The sequence below is a fragment of the Lycorma delicatula genome, chromosome 2, assembly GCF_047948215.1.
Source record: "Lycorma delicatula isolate Av1 chromosome 2, ASM4794821v1, whole genome shotgun sequence".
Classification (NCBI taxonomy): Eukaryota; Metazoa; Arthropoda; class Insecta; order Hemiptera; family Fulgoridae; genus Lycorma; species Lycorma delicatula.
The window spans coordinates 25,783,111-25,805,527 of NC_134456.1; the positions used below are offsets into that span (position 1 = coordinate 25,783,111).

Genomic DNA, 22,417 nt, shown 5'->3' on the forward strand with positions numbered 1-22,417 from the left:
GAAAAGCTACCGCAAGCAAATTTATATATAATGTGAAGGTCCTGAGAGGAACAGACACAGGATCCAATCACTGCTTAATAAAAATAAAATTTACCCCATTAAAAAATAAAAAATCTGAACTCAAAAATAAGAAAATCTCAACCAATATAAATTTATAAACAATAAAGACATTACAAAGAAAAAAACAAAAATATGAAAATAACAGATAATTAGAAGAAACAATCTCCTGACTAGAAGTAACTGAACAGGTAGCCCCAATAAATCCAAGGAAAAAACATCAATGGGGGAACAGAGAATGCAATAAAACATCAGTTAGACATCAAAACTGACTAAACTAGCAGAACCCAAAAAACAAATGAATCGGTGCTAGAATCTTCAAAACAAAGAAAATTAACCCAAAAAGTAATAATGAGAATCAAAATCCGATACCTAATAGATATAGTTTTACAAATAGAAAGAAAAGAGGGTTAAGGTTCAGGTCTTCTGTAATCTTTACAGAAGACCTGTAAAATTTTCTGTCCTTTCTTCTTTTAGTACTATTTCAGTTTCTTCTTGTTTCATGATATATATACCAATCAGTCATCAATTTTATTTTTAAACATTCTGAATATATTTCAATTCTCATTGAAAATTTTTTTTTACCTATTTCCTACTTGGTTAATAGTTCTGCCAAGAATGTATGGGGTTTGGTCTGTTCTATTTCTTTTATGTTTGTTCATAGTTTTATTTTTCTGGTTTGCTTTGCTTAACTGGTGTTTATAATCATTTGGATAGATGAAGATCTTTTTACTTGTTAAAGGTTTTTTAAATTATTTACTTTTTTAATATTTCTCTTTTGTATTAAAAATATTTATTTCGTTCTAGATCAAATTTATTTTTGAGATTGTTTGCTTATTTTAAGATTGAGATTTATGTGATTTTTTTCTGCTTGTAGTTTTTTGAAATTTTTTCTTTTACTCAACATGGTTTACTTTCTGGTGATTTAGTTTTAGTTAGTTCGTAGTATTTATGATTTGTTTTTTATTTTGTTGTATTTTCTTTTTTTCAATATTATAATTGATTTGCTTTTTGTTTAATTTGTTTACTTATTTTAATCAAAAACTTTTATTTATGATATTGATCTTTTAGAGGATAAGCCGTGTATTTTGTTGTAGTTTTTTTTTCAGCATGATATGATTAAGACTACCTCTTATTTTAGGATGTTTGGGTTCCACAAAAATTGGTGACGGGCGACTTTCATAGGTATACCAGTAGTTGGACCTTCTTGCCCGAGGCCAGTGTGAGCGGTCATAGGCTTACAGCCTATGAAATAGCTCACGGAGGCGGTCAAAAGCTTCAGATTCAGGTCACTATAACTTGAGGGGCCTGGATAAAGACAGGTTGCGGCGCAAGTGCGCAGCTGCAGTACGGGGATTGGAATGGTGTATGGTGGGCAGCGGCAGGTGGAATTGGTGGCTGAGCAATTCGGTCGGGCTATCATGACTGGTTGCGACAAGGTTTTACAGCGGCCTAGGTCAATGGACAAAGCATTGTCCTACAGCGTCCGCTGATCGCAGAGTGTTCGGAGTCGTCATGACCAGTGCTACTGAGGGACTGTCTGCTAACCGTAGGCGGAAACTCGGAAAAAGGTGGTGGTTCTCTGACATAGAGTGCTGCGCGCAAGAGTTAGATCCGCTAGGAAACGATACAAGTGTCTCCCCATATCAGGGATTACCGTCAATGACGTGCGGACGGAATATCTCCGAATCTACCGGCATTTTCGTAATAAGTACGTTCGTGCCATCAAGGAAGCCAAGTTCAGATGCTGGCAGGACTCCATCGCAAAATGCAGCGCAATTCCTGGCAGCCTGCAAAATCTTGTTACCGGCCAAACCATTGCACGTCCTATCCAGTGTTCGGTGTGGGTTTGGTGATCGAGACCACACATTAACATCTGTGGCGACTTTCCGGGCATTCCTTGATATTCTGTTTCCATATGCTCCGGAAGGTGAAGCAGAAGTCGGCGTTAAGGCGGGTATACACCCTTCCTTGGCGTACGGGCTGTGGAGCTCGCGGATATCGACGGGTGGTTTCTCGAATGGCACTGAGAAAGGCACTGGGGATTAACCAACTTGACCCGGATGTTATATACCATCTGCTGCCTGTTATAAGAGAGCCACCACCTGGCAGGCTGTTCTCGGGGTGTATTTCCAACTTGCTGAAAGATTGCGTTGGTGAGGGTGCTCTTAAAACGTGGAAAGGATCCGAGTGAGATCGGCAGTTATCAGCTCATCAGCCTCTTGTCGGTTTTAGTTAAGTTGCTAGAAAGGCTGGTTGTTTAACGGCTCCAAGAAAGCATTGACAAACGGTTTTCTAAATCGAGGCCAGATTGGCCTCGATTTACTATATGAAAGGGGTTGGCACCGAGGATTGCATCTTAAATGCCCTTGCCGAGATGGAAAGCGCCGACTGTAAATACGTGTTGCTATATTTATTGACATAGAGGCAGCATTTCCTTCCTTGTATTGGAGTTCTGTCCTCTATGAGTTGGAACATCGCAATGTTCCCGAAGCCCTACAAGCCGTTGTGCGTGACTATTTGTCTAAACTCACGGCTCTGATCAAAGAAGCGCGCCTAGTTGTGGAAAATTCAGTCACCCCCGCAAATTCAGTAAGCCCGCAGAGCTCCGTTCTCATCCTCTGCTGTGGAACCTAGTCTTTGACGGATTTCTGGAATTGACATTCCCAGAAGGAGTATGGCCAAGACTTTCGCCGATGACTGCCTCCTTTTAGTTCATGGAAATTGACGACCGAAGAAGGGGAAGCAGCCTTATCAAGTGTAGAGGGCTGGATGGACAATCAAAATTTAAATATTTCTGTGCTCAAGACGAAGTATATGCTTCTGAAGGGCGCAGACAAGTTATCACACAGTCGAAATCCCCACATTAAATATAAAGACTGTGTAATAAGCCGGATAAGTTCATAAGTGCCTAGGTGTTTCGTTTGGTGAGAAGATGGTAAACAGCAACTTCTCACCTTGGTACTGTTTACATCTAGGTTGCTGTTTAGTAACCATGTCAAACAATTTTGCGGCGAACGCCGTTTCTGTGATGCACAAACTTAGGAGGATTGCTCGGAAAGACTATGGGCTGTCTGGCCGTCAATTATACATGATGTACCGCGGTGTCTTGGAGAGTTATGACCACTTATGTGGCGCCGTATGGGTACGTAGGTTGTAGATGAATAGAGCACTTATTCTAAATTTAAGGAGTGCCTAGCGCAGGGCCATGATTGTATGCACTGGTGTTTTTAAAAACCTTCCTATGAGGCTACTACTGTATTGGGAAAGGCTCTTCCAATCGATTTAGTGGTGAAAGTTCGGGCAGCAATATGGAGATTGCGAAGAGGGCGGGAGGCCGAGGTATTTGGGATGTGGTTTCGAGCCGGGCCAGTAGCAGAGCGGAACGGTGATCACAACGCACTGGATCTAAATTTCGAACAGTTGCCCAACTCCCGCCTGTGCAAGAGGCTTCAGAGCCTCGCGATGGAAGCATGGCAGTAGGAATGGAACACAACGACTAAGGAACGATCCTTGCATAAATTTATACAGGATCTGGGAGGAGGTACGCTTCAAGTTAATTTTTAAGGGAAACGGAAGCCCAGGTGCTCACCAACCATGTTAATTTGAGACAATATCTGTTCAGGTTCCGCCTGGCAACTGATGAACTGTGAGTCTGGGAGGAGGTCCAGTCAAATGAACATATGATGTTCCACTGCCCCGCTGTTGGGGGGGGGGGGGCAGAAATCGGGCCATCCTGGAACTTAGAAGTCAAGGAGAAAATTGGTCACTCACAAACGGCGAGTCAATTTGATGTGAGCCGCATTGTCGGTCCGTGTGGAAGTTCCTTGCTGGGGTTGTGCTGTTCAACCGGCATCAGTAGTTTAAAAGACTCCTACCGAGATGCTGTAGGAGGCTACCTTAGAGGAATGGTCGGCCATCGGCCAGTATCTCTAATGCGCTATAAATAATGGACTGGTATTGCTGGCATTCAGTGACCTAAGTGTGGCAGCGAATTGCTATGCTTAGATTTAAGTTGACGCGATAAATTTTATATTTGCGAAAGTCATGTATTGTAGTACAGACGGGGTGCGCCTATACCTGTTTCCTGTTTAGCATCCGGAAATTACCGTTCAGGTATTACTCCAGAGGATTAATGAGGATGATATGTATGAGTGTAAGTGAAGTGTAGTCTTGTACAGTCTCAGGTCGATCATTTCTGAGATGTGTGGTTAATTGAAACCCAACCACCAAAGAACACCGAAATACATCTAGTATTCAAATCCGTATAAAAAAGTAACTGCCTTTAAAAGGATTTGAACGTTCTAACTCTCGACTTAGAAATTAGCTGATTTGCGAAGACGCGTTCACCACTAGACCAGCCCGGTAGGCTAAGTAAACTGATCTGAAAAATTGTTAGATTCTTGATTAATTTATTAAAATAACAATTTATTTTACTTCCTTGTACGAAGTACAAGTTTACCTAGCCTACTGGGCTGGTCTAGTGGTTAATTCGTCATCTCAAATCAGCTGATTTCGAAGTCGAGAGTTCTAAGGTTAAAATCCTAGTAAAGGCAGTTACTTTTATACGGATTTGAATACTATATCGTGGATGCCGGTGTTATTTGGTGGTTGGATTTCATTTAAACACACATCTCAGGAATGGTGGACCTGAGACTGTACAAGATTGCACTTCATTTATATTCATTCATATCATCCTCATTCATTCTCTGAAGTAATATTTTACGGTGGTACCGGAGGTTAAACAGGAAAAGAGAGATCAGTTTGCCTAAAAATAAATTAGTTTTTTTTTTTTACAGAAATATTATTATTCTGTGAGTGTTAATCTACTGATTAGTTTAAGTTTACTGCTTTTTGTACCATTTAACCTACACATATATACGTAATCAAACATTATGCAATACGTATTGTTTTGTATTTATATCTATATATATAAAAATGTTAAGTTCGTTTGTGTACGGCTTCAAAAACTCAAAATGTTCTGCACCGATTGAGCTCAAATTTTAGCACGATATATAACCCGCATCAAAAATTGTTTTCATCTATTTTTAATTTGGAAATGTAAACAAAGGAAAACCAATCAGATCAATGCAAGATGGCCGCTGTCAAACACAACGACCAAATTTCTTTGAATTATATTTAACAGCTAAAACATCTGTATTTTATTAAAAAAAAAAAACACGATAAAAAAAATTTTAGCACGATATATAACCCGCATCAAAGATTGTTTTCATCTATTTTTAATAAATCTATATCTATTTTTAATTTGTACAGTTTTTTAATAAATAAGAGGCTAATAAATCAGATGGAAATGTAAACAAAGGAAAACCAATCAGATCAATGCAAGATGGCCGCTGTCAAACACAACGACCAATCATAAAGAGCCCGTATGGCCGTTGCCAATGTAAACTGATTAAGTAACCAGCCAATGTAACTGATTAAGTAATTGCCAAATCACAACTGATTAAGTAACAAATTTCTTTGAATTATATTTAACAGCTAAAAGATCTGTATTTTATTATTAAAAAAAAAAAAAAAAAAAAAACACTAAAACAAAAAGAAAAGCCACCAAGAAGGATGACTTACAGTAAATAAATTAAAACACCCAACTTTCTTATAGCCCAGATAGACTTAAGATTATGCAAACAAAAAAAGTCGAAATAACCAAATACATAGAAAATAATATCCCTACATAATGACCAAAAAATCCTTTGTTAGGTTATTTTTTTACATATATATGACCAAACAATCATTTTTTGGTCATTTAGCGTTCTTTGCTATGTAAAAGCAAAGAACGAAATTCACAAATGCTAACACTGAAACCACACAACTAAGTATTCGTTTTTTTTTTGTTTTTTCTAACCTCCGAAACCACCGTTATGCATTGCTTCAGATGATGATATGAATGATTTATAGCGTATGAAAATGCCGTGGCTGACCGGGATTCCAACTCGGAACCACCGGATTAAAGTCCGAGACGTTACCACTCGCGCCACGGAGGCCGGGAAACATATTCGTTAGGAGCCGAATAAAAACATGACTTACCAGTATGGCTATGTGTGTCAAACCAATTTTATCCGGACTATAATTACTTTTAATACGCGAAACCCTTTGCAATGATTGAACATTAACTTAAACCTCTTCAAAAATTATTCCTTTTGAACTAAGCCAAATTTTTATATCATTGTTTTTCTATAACACGGCTGGAATTCTTTTCGTTTAATGATAAGAAGCGTTGTCGAAGACAATACAATTCTCTTCCAAAGGACATAATACACCGCTAAACTATTTCTAAATAATTCAAATTCGTGTAATTTTTTTACGAATCGCGATTTTATCAAAATCTCACCTTTTTCTCAATTGACCTGCGGGGTTTTGTTTTCTTTGGAGAACGTAATTCATTAGTAGATTCATACTCGATAATCACGTTGTACACTGAAGCAGCACAACTTCTACTTACGTTAGCAGTTTATTAATATCTGAAATCAACGCCGTTCTATTATTCTGCAATTTGTAAGCATTACACTGCTTTTGTAAGCATTTAAAATGATGTGTTTTTTCGCACGACTTAAGGGCTTTTTTTCGCAGCTCACAAATCTTTATAAATAAAAATGTTAAGTTCGTTTGTGTACGCTTCAAAAACTCAAAATGTGCTGCACCGAATGAGCTCAAATTTTAGCACGATATATAACCGGCATCAAAGATTGTTTTTATCTATTTTTTGCATCAGTCACATACCCGCGACCGCGAGAAAACAGTTTTTTTAACGGTCAGCTGTGTACCAGTGACCGCGCCATCTGCCGGAAGCGAGGGGAACACTCGCCATACTAGCTAACGACAACCGGTCACATGTGAAACAATACCTGTTCCCAATTACATTGTTTATTAACAAAAAAAAAAAGTATCCACTTGCATCTGATTTAGATTATTATACAATCTGAATTAAATATTCACTTTAATCGAGTTACTTTTGTGTGATCGTGTCGTGATTGAGCTGCGCCTTTTACCAAGCTCTGAATTTATTAGAAAACGACCAACAGTGGGATATATGTATTAATGACGCGTGCAACACTGCACATCCAAACCAAATTCGCGCATTATTCGCAATTATATTGACCGCTTGCTTCCCTTCATCTCTCACAGTGTTATGGGAAAGATATCGATCGCATATGGCTGAGGATATTTTGCATAGTGTACGCCTAGAAAATACCAATATTACTATGGAATTTACAGAAGGCATTTACAACGAAGCATTGATAAATATTGAAGACAAGTGCTTAGCTATTGCAAATAAAGTTCTTAGTCAATTGGGAATGCCAGCACCCACCCGAGCTGCGATTGCTTCATTTGATGTGGATTTACGCCGTGAACAGAGTTACAACATTGGTGATCTTCAGTCATATCTCCAATCAAACATTCCCAAATTAACCTGTGAACAGAAAGGCATTTATGATCGCATAATGCAAATGATAAATGACGGAGTTGGGGGGACCTTCTTCTTGGATGCGCCAGGAGGAACTGGGAAAACATTCCTCATTAGATTGATTCTAGCAACGGTTCGATCAAAAAATGACAATTATCCTGTTGCAGAATATTAATCAGCCAAAACTCTGCAACGGCACGCGACTAGCAGTTAAGAAATTGATGAATAACGTAGTGGAAGCAACGATTTTAACGGAGCCTTTCAAAGGTGAAGATGTCCTCATTCCTCGAATACCCATAATCCCGACCGATACACCATTTTAATTTAAAAGATTGCAATTCCCAATTCGATTGGCAATTGCAATCACAATCAATAAAGCTCAAGGTCAATCTTTAGAATTGTGTGGTTTAGATTTACATGCGGATTGCTTCTCACATGGGCAACTGTATGTTGCGTGTTTCCGAGTCGGCAAACCATTGCCTTTATATCTACGCAGACAGTGGAAAAACAAAAAAATATTGTATATCCACAAGTATTGCAAAATTAAACTTCTATGAAACGTATGCTTTGTTTTGTTTCTCATTTCTCATCCATGCAACCACAATGTGCCACAGCGAAGCGTGGCGGGATTGTTAAAATGTTGTCACTGTATTAAATGCGTTGTTGTTATCAATAGTTTTTTTAATGTAGGTTTATGTACCTATTTTTAATGTCAGTAATAAAAACATTATTAATTTGTTGAATTATTGGCTGATGAATTATTTTATGATGAGTCAGATAAATAAAATTTATTCTTCTTGTTAATTTAAAAAAATATATATCTGAGAATTTTAATTTAAAACGGTATATAAATCGTGTCCCTTACTAGAAAGAGTAAATAGAATCTTTATTTAGGCGCTCTTATGGATTCACCCTTAAAATGGGAAACTCATATTAATAATATGCCTCATAAGGTTAAATATGTTTTTACTGACCAAATCAGAATATATATTAAAGACCAAAATAAATTCAGCCTACGTCAAATCTATTACTTCAACATGGAATCAGAGTACGGAGAGAACATTAAACACCCACTTTAACAAAATAAATATACTCCAAAGAATGCATTAAGAGCCGCACTTGATAGGGCAAAAGACATTACCCAAATAATAAACTTATTAACGATAATTCAGAGTTTTGCCTGCTAGACAGCTATACATACAAAATGTATTAATATTTAAAAATAAAAATAGAGATTTCTGTATCCCTCTATATTTTTCCATGAAATTTACGTCTATTTTGCAGTTATTCTGTTTCTCGTACAAATTTGACAATATTCAGAAGACTATTCCTCTACAGTTGTAATAAATTAACAAATTTGGTCTCAGATAATAATTTTATAACTAATAAAATATTAAATCAATGATTTACAAAAAAACAAACAGAAGTGGATTATGTCCGGAGATTTTTTTTTTTTAATCCATAAATGGAATGAATTTTCTTAATTCTTTATTTATTTTAATGAATAATCTCAAATTAGTAATCATTGAAACATTAATAAATTACCTCATACATTTTGCTTCTAACCTTTGGTTGTTGCTTATTACCATCGCTCAAACTTATTTTTTACTGGCAACGCCTAAATATTTAAAAAATATTTTTTTTTTTTTACCGACTTTTAGAGATGGCTACTGGTAAATAAACTCGTCATCGTAAAATCAGCTAATTTTCGAAGTCGAGAGTTTTAAGGTTCGAATCCTAGTAAAGGCAGTTGCTTTTATATAGATTTGAATGTTAGACTACGGGTAACGGTGTTCTTTGTTGGTTGGGTTTCAATTAACCTCACGTTTCAGGTTGGTCGACCTGAGTCTATTCGAGACTACATGTTTACCGGTGCAGTTACACTTACATTGCAGTTTCTCCTTTGCGCGCGCGCACACACACACACACATACATACAGAAAGAGAGAGAGAGACCTGGCAGTAGCTGGAAAACTGGTTGGAGAAAACAAACAATATATATGCCTTTGTATAAAATTCTGTGGCTCGAAAATCTCCAAAATTACTTGATCAATTTCATTGAAATTTAGGTATGCTATAGTTGTGTATCTGAGGTTGTGCGTGTAAAAATTTGATGAAAACTGGGGGAGTAGTTCTTGAGTTATGCTTAACTTAAGGTCGAACAAATTTGAGCGGGGCAAGTTAGAAGCGTGGTTCGTTATGATTCTGTAAGTTTGAACTTTGATATTTCTTTACCTGCGGTATCTATTGTTAGCGATATTAAAAAAATAAAAAAATAAATATTAAAATATTAAAACCAAATTAAATTAACGAAAAGTCGGTCTTCTTACGCAGAACTGCACAAGAGTTTTTTTTGTTTACGTATCATTTGTGCTTTATTAAAAACGATAAAATGTATTGTATAATGGGAAAAATAAATTGAATTGAAAATCTTCTGGATTCCTTTTGAGATATTGTAAAAAAAAAGATTGTAAATAAACGTATAGCCCATCCGAAAAGCAGATAGTTTTATAAAAACGGATGTTTAGATATATTTATTTATTAAATCTGTTCTCTGTGGCGTCTCAGCCTCTCTTAAAAGAAGATACTTGGTTAAAATCCCGGTTAGGCTTTTTATTCTTCATTTACTATACAATTTCCATACTCCCATGTATCCGCTTTCAGTTTATGTTTCGGATTAACCGTTCAGAAAAAAGAAGAAATAACGAAATAAAAATATTAAACGAAACAGAAAATGTTAGATTTTGATCTTGGATGTTATTATTTTAATACCCTAAACGTGATTAATATAATATTGAGTATCATTGAGAACGAATATAAATAAATTATTTATTATAAGAAAATTATTTTCAATTATAATATTGTATTTTAATTATAATAGCTTGTGACAGCTATTGAAGTATATTTCTTAACCGGTTTTTTAAAATAAGTTTTAATTTATTAAAATTCAAAATCGTTTTTTATATAATGGATTTTTATCTTTCACGTCGTGAAGTACCTGTATTTTTCATAAGCAATTGAATTAAAATATAGATAAACTTACATATTTTAAGAATGTATTTACCTATAAAAATATGTATGTTTGTATGTAAGCGTGCGCGCGTACGCGTGGGCGAAAGTGTAAAGAAAAGTTGTAATATTAGTCGGGTGCAACGTATTAGACATTGTGATAGGTTTGATATACTACCTTAACCGATAATGAACAATCGAATGGTAGTAAAAATCATTTGCTTGATCGGTTGTGATACGCGTGCGTGAGGGCCACGTCGTCTAGGCGACGATCGCATCCACAGGACGCCCCAAGGACGGACGGCAGTGTGTCTGCGCAGACATGCTTACCGGGCTAAGGACACGCAACAAACAATTATACAAAACAACAGGTTGTGGGTATCGGTCAGTTGAATGAAAATCAGGTGGAAGTTCAAACCGTTTCTCCTGTACCTTCCGACCGTGTTTAAAGATTCATCCTTAGGGCAATGTGGAACGGAGGTGATCCCGGATAGGCTTTATAGTGCCTCGACTGCCGAGCCCTGGCGGACTATGGGCATTTGTCTGGATACAGGTAAAGAGAGATTTAATTTTTCAATTGGGTTTGAAGATTTCTTTTACTCAAATGTAACACACTTCTTTTACACCATAAATCGTGAAAGTTTTAACAAAGTGATGATTTAATATTACGAAATAATTATAAAAAATTTGACTTTTTTTACAAATGATTATTTATTACAAATAAATATCCCTAACCTTGTAAAATATTTCATAGCATATACGCATGAAGTCATCTAACATTTCATCTTCCCCAAATTTCCACTACCTACATTAGATTTATTCCTATATGGCTTGAATGTAAAAAAAATAAACATTAAGTTGCCGAATATAAAGAATATGTATACTGTAACGAACGAATAATTTTCATTTTGCGGCTTCTTTTTGAATTTAAAAAATCCGAATTAAAAATGGATTTAAAATGTATAGAGAATAAAGTCATAAAACCAAACAGAGGTTTATGAAATAAGCATTTTTGTGTAGATACTGGGAATATATGTCTATCGGTAACAAGTACTTTTTTTAAATTTTCATTAAAAAAAAATTAACACAACCTGTATAAGCAGGTGAATATTATGTATATGTAACATATTATATATATATATATATATATATATATATACACAAAAAAAGATGAAAAGTGAAGAAAGGTGCTCTCTCTCCCGCTCTCACCCTCGCACTCTCTCTCTCTCTCTCTCTATAGAGCACCTTTCTACCTACTAACTGTTATTTTCATTGTTTTGTTCCAGTTTATGTTAATATATATTTAAAAACACCAAAAAAAGTCATATTATTTGTATAACTTAAAAGATTAAAAAATGCAATTAGTAATATTACAAACACATATAGCAAAAACTGTACACATCAATGAATTTAAAATTTTAACTATCAGGTAGCTTAAAATAAAAATTAGTTATTAAAAATCTGCTTGATTTTAAAACCTAGAATAATAATAATAATAATAATAATAATAATATATATATATATTTACGTGAAATCTTTTTTTTAGATACTATAAAACGCTAAGTGTATCTCAACTAAGTCTTACATATATATAAATATCATATTAATATATTAGCATGTGAATACGTACATAAATTTATAAAAAATTATAATAAAAGCTGGAAATAGTTAATGTCTGTATTATGTAATATTCTTTATTTAATCCATAATATTTTGTTAAAGCGGAATTCATTAAAAAAACGGTTTTTTATTAAATTAAGAAAAATAATAACAGTTTGCAGTGAGTAAACAGCTATGGCAGTCAAAATACCTTCTTTTTTATTGGTAATTTCTACATAAAAACAGTAAATCGATATTTGTTATACTATTATTGCTGTAATATTGCCGTTGCATATATCTTATTTCTACTGCTTCTGATTAAACGAATGTCACTTAGGTAGGTTATACTTTAAAGTGTAACAGCTTAAAATTCTGAATAAAAATAATAACAACGTACTGATTAATAAGTATTCTTGTATTATTGAAAACACTAGTAAAAAATAATACGATAATTATTTTTGTTATTGTTTTTCTTTTTATTTAAATCCGTTATCTCCTTTAAAAACCAAAAGGTAATAAAAATATACAATTTTCGTAGATTTAGTTTATTAATTAACTTATATATTAAATTTTGTACGAATAGACTTAAAAACCGGAGTACTAATTTAGAGAAAGTTTTATTACCGACTTCTATAAAAAGAGGTGGTTGACAATTCTATCTGTTGTTTTATTTGGGTAACCTTCAAGCTTTACTATTTACTAAATGTACCGGTTTTCATCATTCCAAAAGAATTATTCGCAGTGAATTATCCCGGAAGAGAATGGAAGAACCAATTCCATAAATACTTGTGGTCCCGGAAATATCTATTTTTTTCAGATAAAATCAGTTTAAGATTTCTTAAAAGAAACGTTATGTGATCAAAATAGAGATTTTGAGGATATATTATTTGTAATAAAATGTCTATAAATATTATTTAAATGTTTATAAATATTATTTATAAACATGTATGTATAAAATGCCTATATGATTGAAAGCTTAGACAGAATTAAATATTTGGAAATTATAGTAAATCCAAATTTAAAATTATCACTTAGATTACCTTTGGATCTAAACTTAAATATTTGATTTTAAAATTTTATAGAATAAATATAAATAATAACAAACAAAATATAAAAATCCTTTATTACGCTCCTGGATAATAATTATTAAATTATGGACTAATCACTTGAGGCTAATTTTAAAAGCGGCCTACAATCCACTCCAAGTAATGTTCTCATAACTGAAAAATAGATAGTTTTAGTGTAAGGGTATTTGCTAAACCTTTTTTTTAGTGTTTCACAGTTGAGCGGTTACTTAAGAAGTATCATAGACCATTTTTGAAAGCATACGTTAAAAATATTCACACATGCAGAACAATTTTAAAATCCAGAAATGTACAGTATGAGTTTCTTTAGATAAACACAGATGATACCCGATTAACCCACCGGGTTGGTCTAATGGTGAACTATCCTGGCAAATCAGCTGATTTCGAAGTCGAGAGTTCTAAGATTCAAATCCTAGGAAAGGTAAAGTAAACTTTTATACGAATTTGAATACTATATGGATACCGGTGTTCTTTGGTGGTTGGGTTTCAATTGACCACACATCTCAGAAATGGTGGACCTGAGACTGTACAAGACAACACATCATTTACATTCATACATATCATCCTCTGAAGTAATACCTTACGATGGTTCTGGAGGCTAAACAGAAAAAAATAAAGACGATACCAGATTGAAGTAGACTTTAATGAATTTAAAATGTTAACTATCAGGTAGCTTAACATAAATAATTACTTATTAAAAATATGCTTGATTTTAAAGCCCAGGATAATAATATATGTCTTTAAGTGAGATCTTTTTTTTTTTTGATATTATAAAACTCCAAGAATTTTTTTAATTACCATTAGACAATTTAAATGCATCGGCTACAAGTTGATACTATTCCTAAGAAACTGATTATAATAGGCCTGTTTTACATTTTGATATCATTGTAACTAGAAAATTGGATAAAAGACTATAAATGATATGAATTAAAATTTTTAAATATGGTTATTTAATAATACTCATACATAAAATTTTACCACTTAATCAATTATATTCTAATTTAGGTCTATTATTATTATTAAAAATCTGTTTTAAATAATCTCAATCCTTAAGAAAATTTAATTATGTTTGGTTTGAAAGAACTTGACTATCGGAGCCAAAGTTTTTGCGTCTGCTGTAGACTATGATATGGCATGAATATTTTTGCCTTAGCTTAGAAGTTTTATTATTATTTTTTGTTTGGATAAATATTTATGATTTTGTCTGTACCAAATATATATATATAATTGACATAGATAAAAATCATAAAAATTTTGAAGTAAGATTTCATACTTTATAAAATATTCATTGTGTGTGTATATATACATATTTAATATATAATATTAAATTAATAAAATTAATATAATATAATATTTATGATTTTTGTCAAATATATATATATATATATATATATATATTTGGCACAGACAAAAATCAAAATATGTAAATTAAAAATAAAATATGCACACACTCACAAAATGAATATTTATAAAGTATGAAATCTTACTTCAAAATCTTTTAAAATATTCATGACTTCAAATACTATACTATATTATCAGGCTAATACTATAGCCAGACAAATACGTATTAGCGTAATTATTCTGTTATTGTTTCCATGAAAGTACAACTAAATTTTAGTCGTGAGATGTTGTTGGTAGATAATTTACATCAGATTTCTCAGAATTAAATTTTTTATCGATTTAATCAATAAGTTTTTTGTTTATTGAAAATTTAACAAAATTATTTTACGCAAAAGCTAAAATTGTGTTTTTCAACTCGGTGTTTTTATTACATCCTATTTCGTAGAAAATAATGGAGATACAGTTCTGGAACCCATTTTTTTTTTTAATTTTTCAGGTCAAAAATCATTAGAAACCACTAAATTCGCCCCTTAATTTATCTTCCCAGAATTTCAGCGAAGGAGTAGAAATCGGGGCGAAATCTTTCACTAGCCGAAACTCGCTAACCAAGTGTTTTCGAACCCATGTTTATATGAACTTTTTCATTATTTTAATTAGAAAAATACACGTATGAAGTTTAGCAGAATCCTGCCGTGACATTCTGTATAAATTTCGGTTTATTTCCGTATGCTTGAGTAACGATGTTTGGACATGTAACATCTTTAAACATTACAAGCCTTTTCGAAGTTTAATAATTAATAATCCACAATCAATAGAAAAGTGCAATATGTAGGTTTTTATTAAAATAATAAATTACACTGTTTTGAAGATATAACTGATAAATCATTTACAGTGTGTTCATAGAAGAATAATATAAAATATAAGATAGAATGAAAATATCTTCTCAATGCTATAACTATCCCAGAAAGATCAAGCAAAAAATTGTAAGCTTTAAATAATACTACAAGTTAACAAATACTTACTCTATATCAAAATAAAATAATTTTGAAATAATTTTGACACACAGAATATAGATCGTTTTCGGCTTCCTCTGAACAACTTCTTTATTTTTTTTTTAAATAGAATTTTTAATAATTATTTGACGTACAAATAATATAATGGTAAAAAAATGAATGTCATCAGGAATACATACAATCAATATTAAATTGTGCTCTGCAAATAGTTTTCCAGGACATGTAACGTTTCTAGAACAGTACACCAATTTGGACGTACACCCCCAATCCCCCCGCGCGCGCGCACACACACACACACACACACACACAAACATACACCTCATATACGAGTACATACATACATACTGTAACAAGATCGGTTTAGCGAACCTGAGCAACGGATTCCTGCCAGTTAAGAAGAACGAAGTAGAAAATACAATAATGAGAGGAATCCAGAAAGGGGCTAAAGAAACTCTTTTAGTAAAGGTAACAGGTCCGTTTAATAATGATCCTTCATAATACTGCCCACTGATACATAATAAACAAATTTTTGTACCGTGAGAAGATCCAAGGTTTGGAATTTCATAGGAAAATGTGAGGGCTCGGTCGATCATTCTCACGTTTCGAGATGGGTCCGGTCCGGCAGGAAAGAAAATAGGAGAATAAATACTCCGGGGAAGGCCGCCAGTTAAAAATCAGTTCAGTTTAAATTTGCGAGATGAAGTCTGCTATGTGAGTTCTGCGAATTAGTCTAAGCGAGACGTTACGACGTCAGTCTGTGAGATGTTAGTCAGCGAGAGTATTCCGCGAGGAGGTCTTGAAGTAGCGAATTTCTAGTTTAGGTTCGATGCAATTACGGTGACGTTACAAGTAAATCCAGTACATGAAAACAACAAATGGTTCGCTAAGTTACTGTAAGACTATAAGTGAAAGCGATTTTTTTTTTGTCTTCAGTCATTATTTGACTGAAGACAAAAAACTCCACCCTTACAAGAGTAAGGGTGGAGTAACAACCTAAACTTTCTCTTAAAATATTTTTGACTTTAGTGCCCACATATTTTTCTTTTTACTCTGAATTTTCTTAAATAATTTCAGTGGATCTCAGCCCATTAAACCCTTTACATTATCAATGTAACTAAACTATACATATTACATTTTAGTATCCCCAAGGTAAGGTATCAATCAATTATTCCATCTTTTTCTTATAGTATCATTCTTTCATCATAATGAAACTGAAACTTCTTTGTCATCTTTTTAATTACAAGGTGTTTTATCTTTACTTCTCTTGTTATTTGATCACAAGCTACAGATCTGATTTTTTCTTTCAACCATTTTACGCGTAACATTAATACCTAACACTTCTGAATCTGTATAGTTCAAAGTAAACCCTTTTATTTTATTTACACACTTACCTTTTAAAGGTGTATAAATGTAACTGTTTGGGCTGGTTGAAACAAATTCAATTATAAATTAGCGTCACCTCCTAATTCATCTGTATTCACCAAGCACACATCCGATCTCTATTGTACTTTTGTCTACATCAATATATAAAACTGAATGTGTATCCATAGTAAACTATATTCTCATAATTCTATCCAACATATAGTACGATCTCAATCTTGCATTAAGTAAAGTGAAAGCAGATAAACATATTATTAGTTTCCTTAACTTCTATAAGGTGATCTTTCAAATTGTACGTCATCTGTACTATATTATCATTTAGTGGTGTCAAGTTTGTTTCTTCGAGTCTATCGTCCAACAGTGTATTATAAAATTCCATACCTAAAATTAGTAAACATGGCCCTGACGTTTGAAATGAACTACTAGTTTTCAACTACTTAAATAATTAATCACAGAAATCTAATAATACTAACAACACAAACAGAGTAAAAATAAGTGGAAGGAAGAAGTAGTTAGAATGCAAACTGAGGAAAAACAAGAGAAAGTAGTTGGAAAATAGATAGAAGTGTTAAAGAAATGTTTTATTATACTAAAGAAATAAAAATATGAATGAACAAAAAGTAGTAAAAATAACGAGAAACAAAAATAAAAGATTTATTTGGAATGGCTTTAAAAAGAGTAATAATGTTAGAATAATTAACAGAAAATATGGAACATCTTGTCACAGATATAGCGGGTATAAACTATACTTACAACTATCATAAACAATTTTTTTCGACAATAAAATGATCTTAAAAATTTTAGAGGCTAAAGATGGCGTTCATGAAAACGGAATATTAATGGTTGAAAAAGAAGTTTGTAGATCTTGTAACATGTATTTACCTGGTCACTTCTCCAAGTTGAAGTTAGCAGGACATAGGATCAAGGCTAAAAAACCTAAAATTTTTCTGCAACCAAGACCTTATAAAATTAAAACACATTTTAAAAAAGAACTGGATATTATTTTCGACTGATGCAAAGACGAATTTATAATAATTATACACAAACTTGCAGACATTATAATAGTACAACTTTTAGAATATTTACCTAGAATTTTATATAAAATTTGAAGAGAATTATATTCTTTTGGATTCGAATGTTACTCGGGATTTTACAGGGATGTTTAATGAAAAAAAAATGGAAACATTTTTAAATGAAAATTACAATTTTTCCACGGTTAGGGATAAGTTCGATAACTACACCCGTTAACAACAATTGTTAAAAATTACAACACTGTAGGACTAAATTGCTTAACAATTGGTATACCCCGGCCGTTCGTTTTTGGCAACTCGATTTTAGACAGACTCTCGGCACAAGGCTACGGACAGTTTGCTTTAAGGCGTTCTTTAGAGGCTAGCAATAGCAGCACGTGCGCATTTCATTTTGCAGCTGGGTTCGTTCTGTCAACGTCAGTACTTGTACAGTCAGCACAGAAAGTGAGACGCGAATTACCGTGTAACTGTGTTTATATTGGGTATTTATATTGTATATTTTGTATTGTGTATTTTATAACATAAATGTTTTCTATTTATATCAAGTTGTAGATATGCCCCCTAACCCACCGGGTTGGTCTAGTGGTTAACGCGTCTTCCCAAATCAGCTGATTTGGAAGTCGAGAGTTACAGCGTTCAAGTCCTAGTAAAGCCAGATATTTTTACATGGATTTGAATACTAGATCGTGGATATCGGTGTTCTTTGGTGGTTGGGTTTCAATTAACCACACATCTCAGTAATGGTCGAACTGAGAATGTACAAGACTAACACTTCATTTACACTCATACATATCATCCTCATTCATCCTCTGAAGAATTATCTAAACGGTAGTTACCGGAGGCTAAACAGGAAAAAGAAAGAAAGAAAGATATGCCCCCTAAAAAATTAAACATACTCTATGAAACTCTTCGTAGTCAAGCTAGAGAGATAGTGGCAAATGTATATGAGTTTATGAAGAAGGTAGCAGACTTTGGAAGATTTGTAATATATGTAACAAAGTTCGTGAACGCGCGTCACAATCCATTGGTATTTCAAAATAATCCCATTTGTAGAATAATAAAAGAGTAAAAAAAAACTGGTGAAAAAGGGCATAAATACATTTGTTAATACTCCATTTAAAAAAACACAACGTACCGAAACGAATAACGAACATTGAAGACTTCGACTGCGTAATCAGACCTGCAGTACATCATTTTTACGTTGAACAATAGATTGTACGAACTTTAAAAAATCTGTTACCAATTTTAGGAGAATTTATTAATTTTCAATGAGGGTAAACTACTAGTCTTAATAAAATTTTGAAAGAACTGGAATTTAATTGGGTAAAACAAAAAAAAAAAACCGTAAAATTTTCATTGAAACACAATTAAAACGCATACAGTACTTAACTCAACCGTACCACCGATAAATAGACCTAAATATTTACAACACCGCCGAGAAAATATACCTATTATTTACATTAACGAAATTTAAACACTTAGTAACCACACCGAACTAAAAAACTGGCATGACAACTCACCTGAAGGTTTTACTGCTCCTATATCAAACGCCAGAGACTAATTATAATCCACGCAGGGAGTGTAAATTGCTTTGTTCCAAATGCTTGGTTAATATATAAATCAAATCAGACCACCGGTGATTGTCACGATAATATGAATTTTGATAATTATGAACGGTGGTTAAAGGAAAAATTAATTTCAAATTTACCACGTAAAAGTGTTGTTGTAATGGATAATGCTTCTTATTATAACAAAGAAATTAACAAAGCTCCTAGATTATCGTGTACAAAAGCTGTAACGAAAGAATGGTTGACAAAAATGAAAATACCATATTCACAAGAGATGTTGAAAAATGAATTGGTACAACTTCAAAAACCCAGGCATAAGGCATTTTAAATAGATAAGTTATTGGCAGAAAAAGAGCACACCGCGCTAAGACTGCCGCCATACCACTCTGATCTGAACCCGATTGAATTAATTTGGTTCGATTTAAAATTTTGGCTTAGAAGCAGAAATTTTACTTTTAACACTAATGACGTGGCTCGTTTATGAGAAGAAATAATATCTAAAGAACAATGAGAATCAAAATGTAATCATGTCATAACAATTGAAAATGATTGTATACAAACAGAAAGCCTGCTAGGTAACGTAATTGACATTGCAAGAGAATAATGATTCTGAATCCGATACTACTAATTCGGAGGATGAAAATGAATAAATGTCGGGAGTTGAAATGATCATTGACAGCGACTGAGCGACGTAGGCTCTATTCGTTTTATAAAAAAGTGGGTTGTTCATAAAATTATCAATTTTTAAATTACTGAACACCACCACTGTGTAATATAAAAACGTTTAATTTAATTAATAATTTTATTGTTGTACATTTTTTTTAAAACTGTCACTTTTAAGAGTAGAAATATAAATGTGATGTAGGGTAATGTAAAAGGTAAGAAATTAAATTTCATTACTTCGTAATTACAAAAGTAATTTATTACTAGGTCTACAGAAAAGTATTTTTATTTTTTAGTCAAAGTAATAGCATAACTTTTTCGTCACAGGCTATAAAAAAATGCATAGTGAATGCAACTGGAGAAGCTCTTTATCAATAATTGTGACTATGACTGTACCGTCTCTGTAGCTAAGTTTTTATCCTTGGTGAAAACGCTTGCGTACTCCTCATTTTGGAAGGGGTAATTTTACGATTTACGTAGCTGCGTCCAATTGCCAAAACTAAATGGCCGGGGTATAATTCCAACAAAAGAACTAAGATTTATAACAAGTTTGTTTGTCAATTAACTTCTGCTGGAGTAAATAAAATGCTAGGTAACTACATCGTAAATTTCTTACACTGTCCGGATAAAAGAGAAGGAGAAACGTTTAAAAATGAAAAATTCAAGAAACGTGGAATAACACACTTGGAAGCAATTATAACAAGGATTTTGAAGTAAAATATTACTGTTTAGTTAGATCCTTTAAGAGATTGTGTATAAGTTTTAAGAAGCAATCTTTTTTTTATTTTGTTTAATCTCCGGATCCGCAGTTAAGCATTTTTTTCCGCAGAGGATAAGATAAATATCTTGTAGCGTGTGTGAAAAATGCCATGCCTGACTGGGATCAATCGAACAATCTAGAATATTTTAAAGATGTTCCGTTTTATTCTGTGCCTCTTGTAGAACAGTGGAAAAAATTTCCAACTCTTTAACAAGTAGCTGTTGTATTATTTATAAGAACATATTAAAATATGCGCATTGGGTTAACAGTAAAACAGGTGAAAATGTTGATTACAACATAAAGCTTCCAGAAAATGCATAACAAAGAGAAAAAATAATCCATTTTGTTATTAATGTGTTTAATTTTAATCTTTTACCGATAGATTAGGTAGAAATTTAACTGAACCTAAAAAGGAACTAGAACTTCTGCATAGAGATTACATTAAATCCGGTAGAACAGATATTTTTTTAAATCTAAAAGTTTGTTTAACATTTATACCAGACGATATAGATTTAGCAGAAAGAGGTTTAATAGATACAGAAAAACGCATGCTATTTGTAAACAGAAAAAGATTAAACATAAACAGCAACTTAAATATTTACAACGTGCAAGAAGCGACCACGCTTGTAGAACCTAAAATTTTTGCTTAAAGAAAGGGAAACAAGAAGAGGAAGAAAAAGAAGAATTTTTATTAGGAAAGAAGGTGTACGAGAATAAAAATACATCTTTAGAACAAGCTAAAGAAGCTTTAGCTATTAGAAAAAAGTGTCTGAAAATTGTTAAAGAATTATGAGATCATAATAAAACACAAATGGAAAAGATTATAGAATGTTATCAACCAACAAGTCCCAACTCGGATGATTAATCAATAAACAAAATAAAATTTATTAAAAAAAAAATATATACATACTGGAACTTGATTTACTGATATTTGGATATCTTTGATTCGAGAAAAAACATATTAATTACAGATGATGTTGGATTTTTATATAACGTAACCACTGCTAATTCCTAAGCAACAGACACCAACAATTTTGACCGTGAATTTAAAAAAAATAAAGGTCATTATCTAGAAATTTTTAAAACTAATAATACTTCTTTAAAGAATTAATACGATAATCCTCTTGCTTTAGAATATAAATACACTCAAAATGATATTAAAACGTTATCTCTGAATAACTGTGTTCAAAAAAACATGATTTTATTAACCATAAATGATTGTTTTATTACAATGATGAGGTAAAGATTTTTAATGGGCTGCCGTCTATTGAAATTATTTTAAGGAAATTCTAAGTGGAAAGAAAAAGATGTGAAGATGTCAAAATTATTTTAAGAGAAAGTTTAAGTGCTCCAAATAATTACCCTTACTACTAATGTATATATATATATATATATATAGAAGAGAGAGAGAGAGAGAGAGAGAGAGAATGATGTACACACATTTTTTCTTTTTTATTACTATTAAATTATACGTTTTCATTACTATAAT

At 32.8% G+C, this 22,417-nt stretch overlaps 1 protein-coding gene across 1 annotated transcript in view; it reads left to right on the forward strand.

Moving 5' to 3' along the window:
* The first annotated feature begins 10,887 nt into the window (after window positions 1–10,887).
* LOC142320144 (adenylate kinase isoenzyme 5) overlaps window positions 10,888–22,417 on the forward strand; it is a 113,199-nt gene continuing 101,669 nt past the window's right edge. The window contains exon 1 of the mRNA XM_075357825.1: window positions 10,888–11,041. Within this exon, the coding sequence (XP_075213940.1) occupies window positions 11,020–11,041 (22 nt within the window). The 5' untranslated portion in view covers window positions 10,888–11,019. The remainder of the gene's footprint in view (window positions 11,042–22,417) is intronic.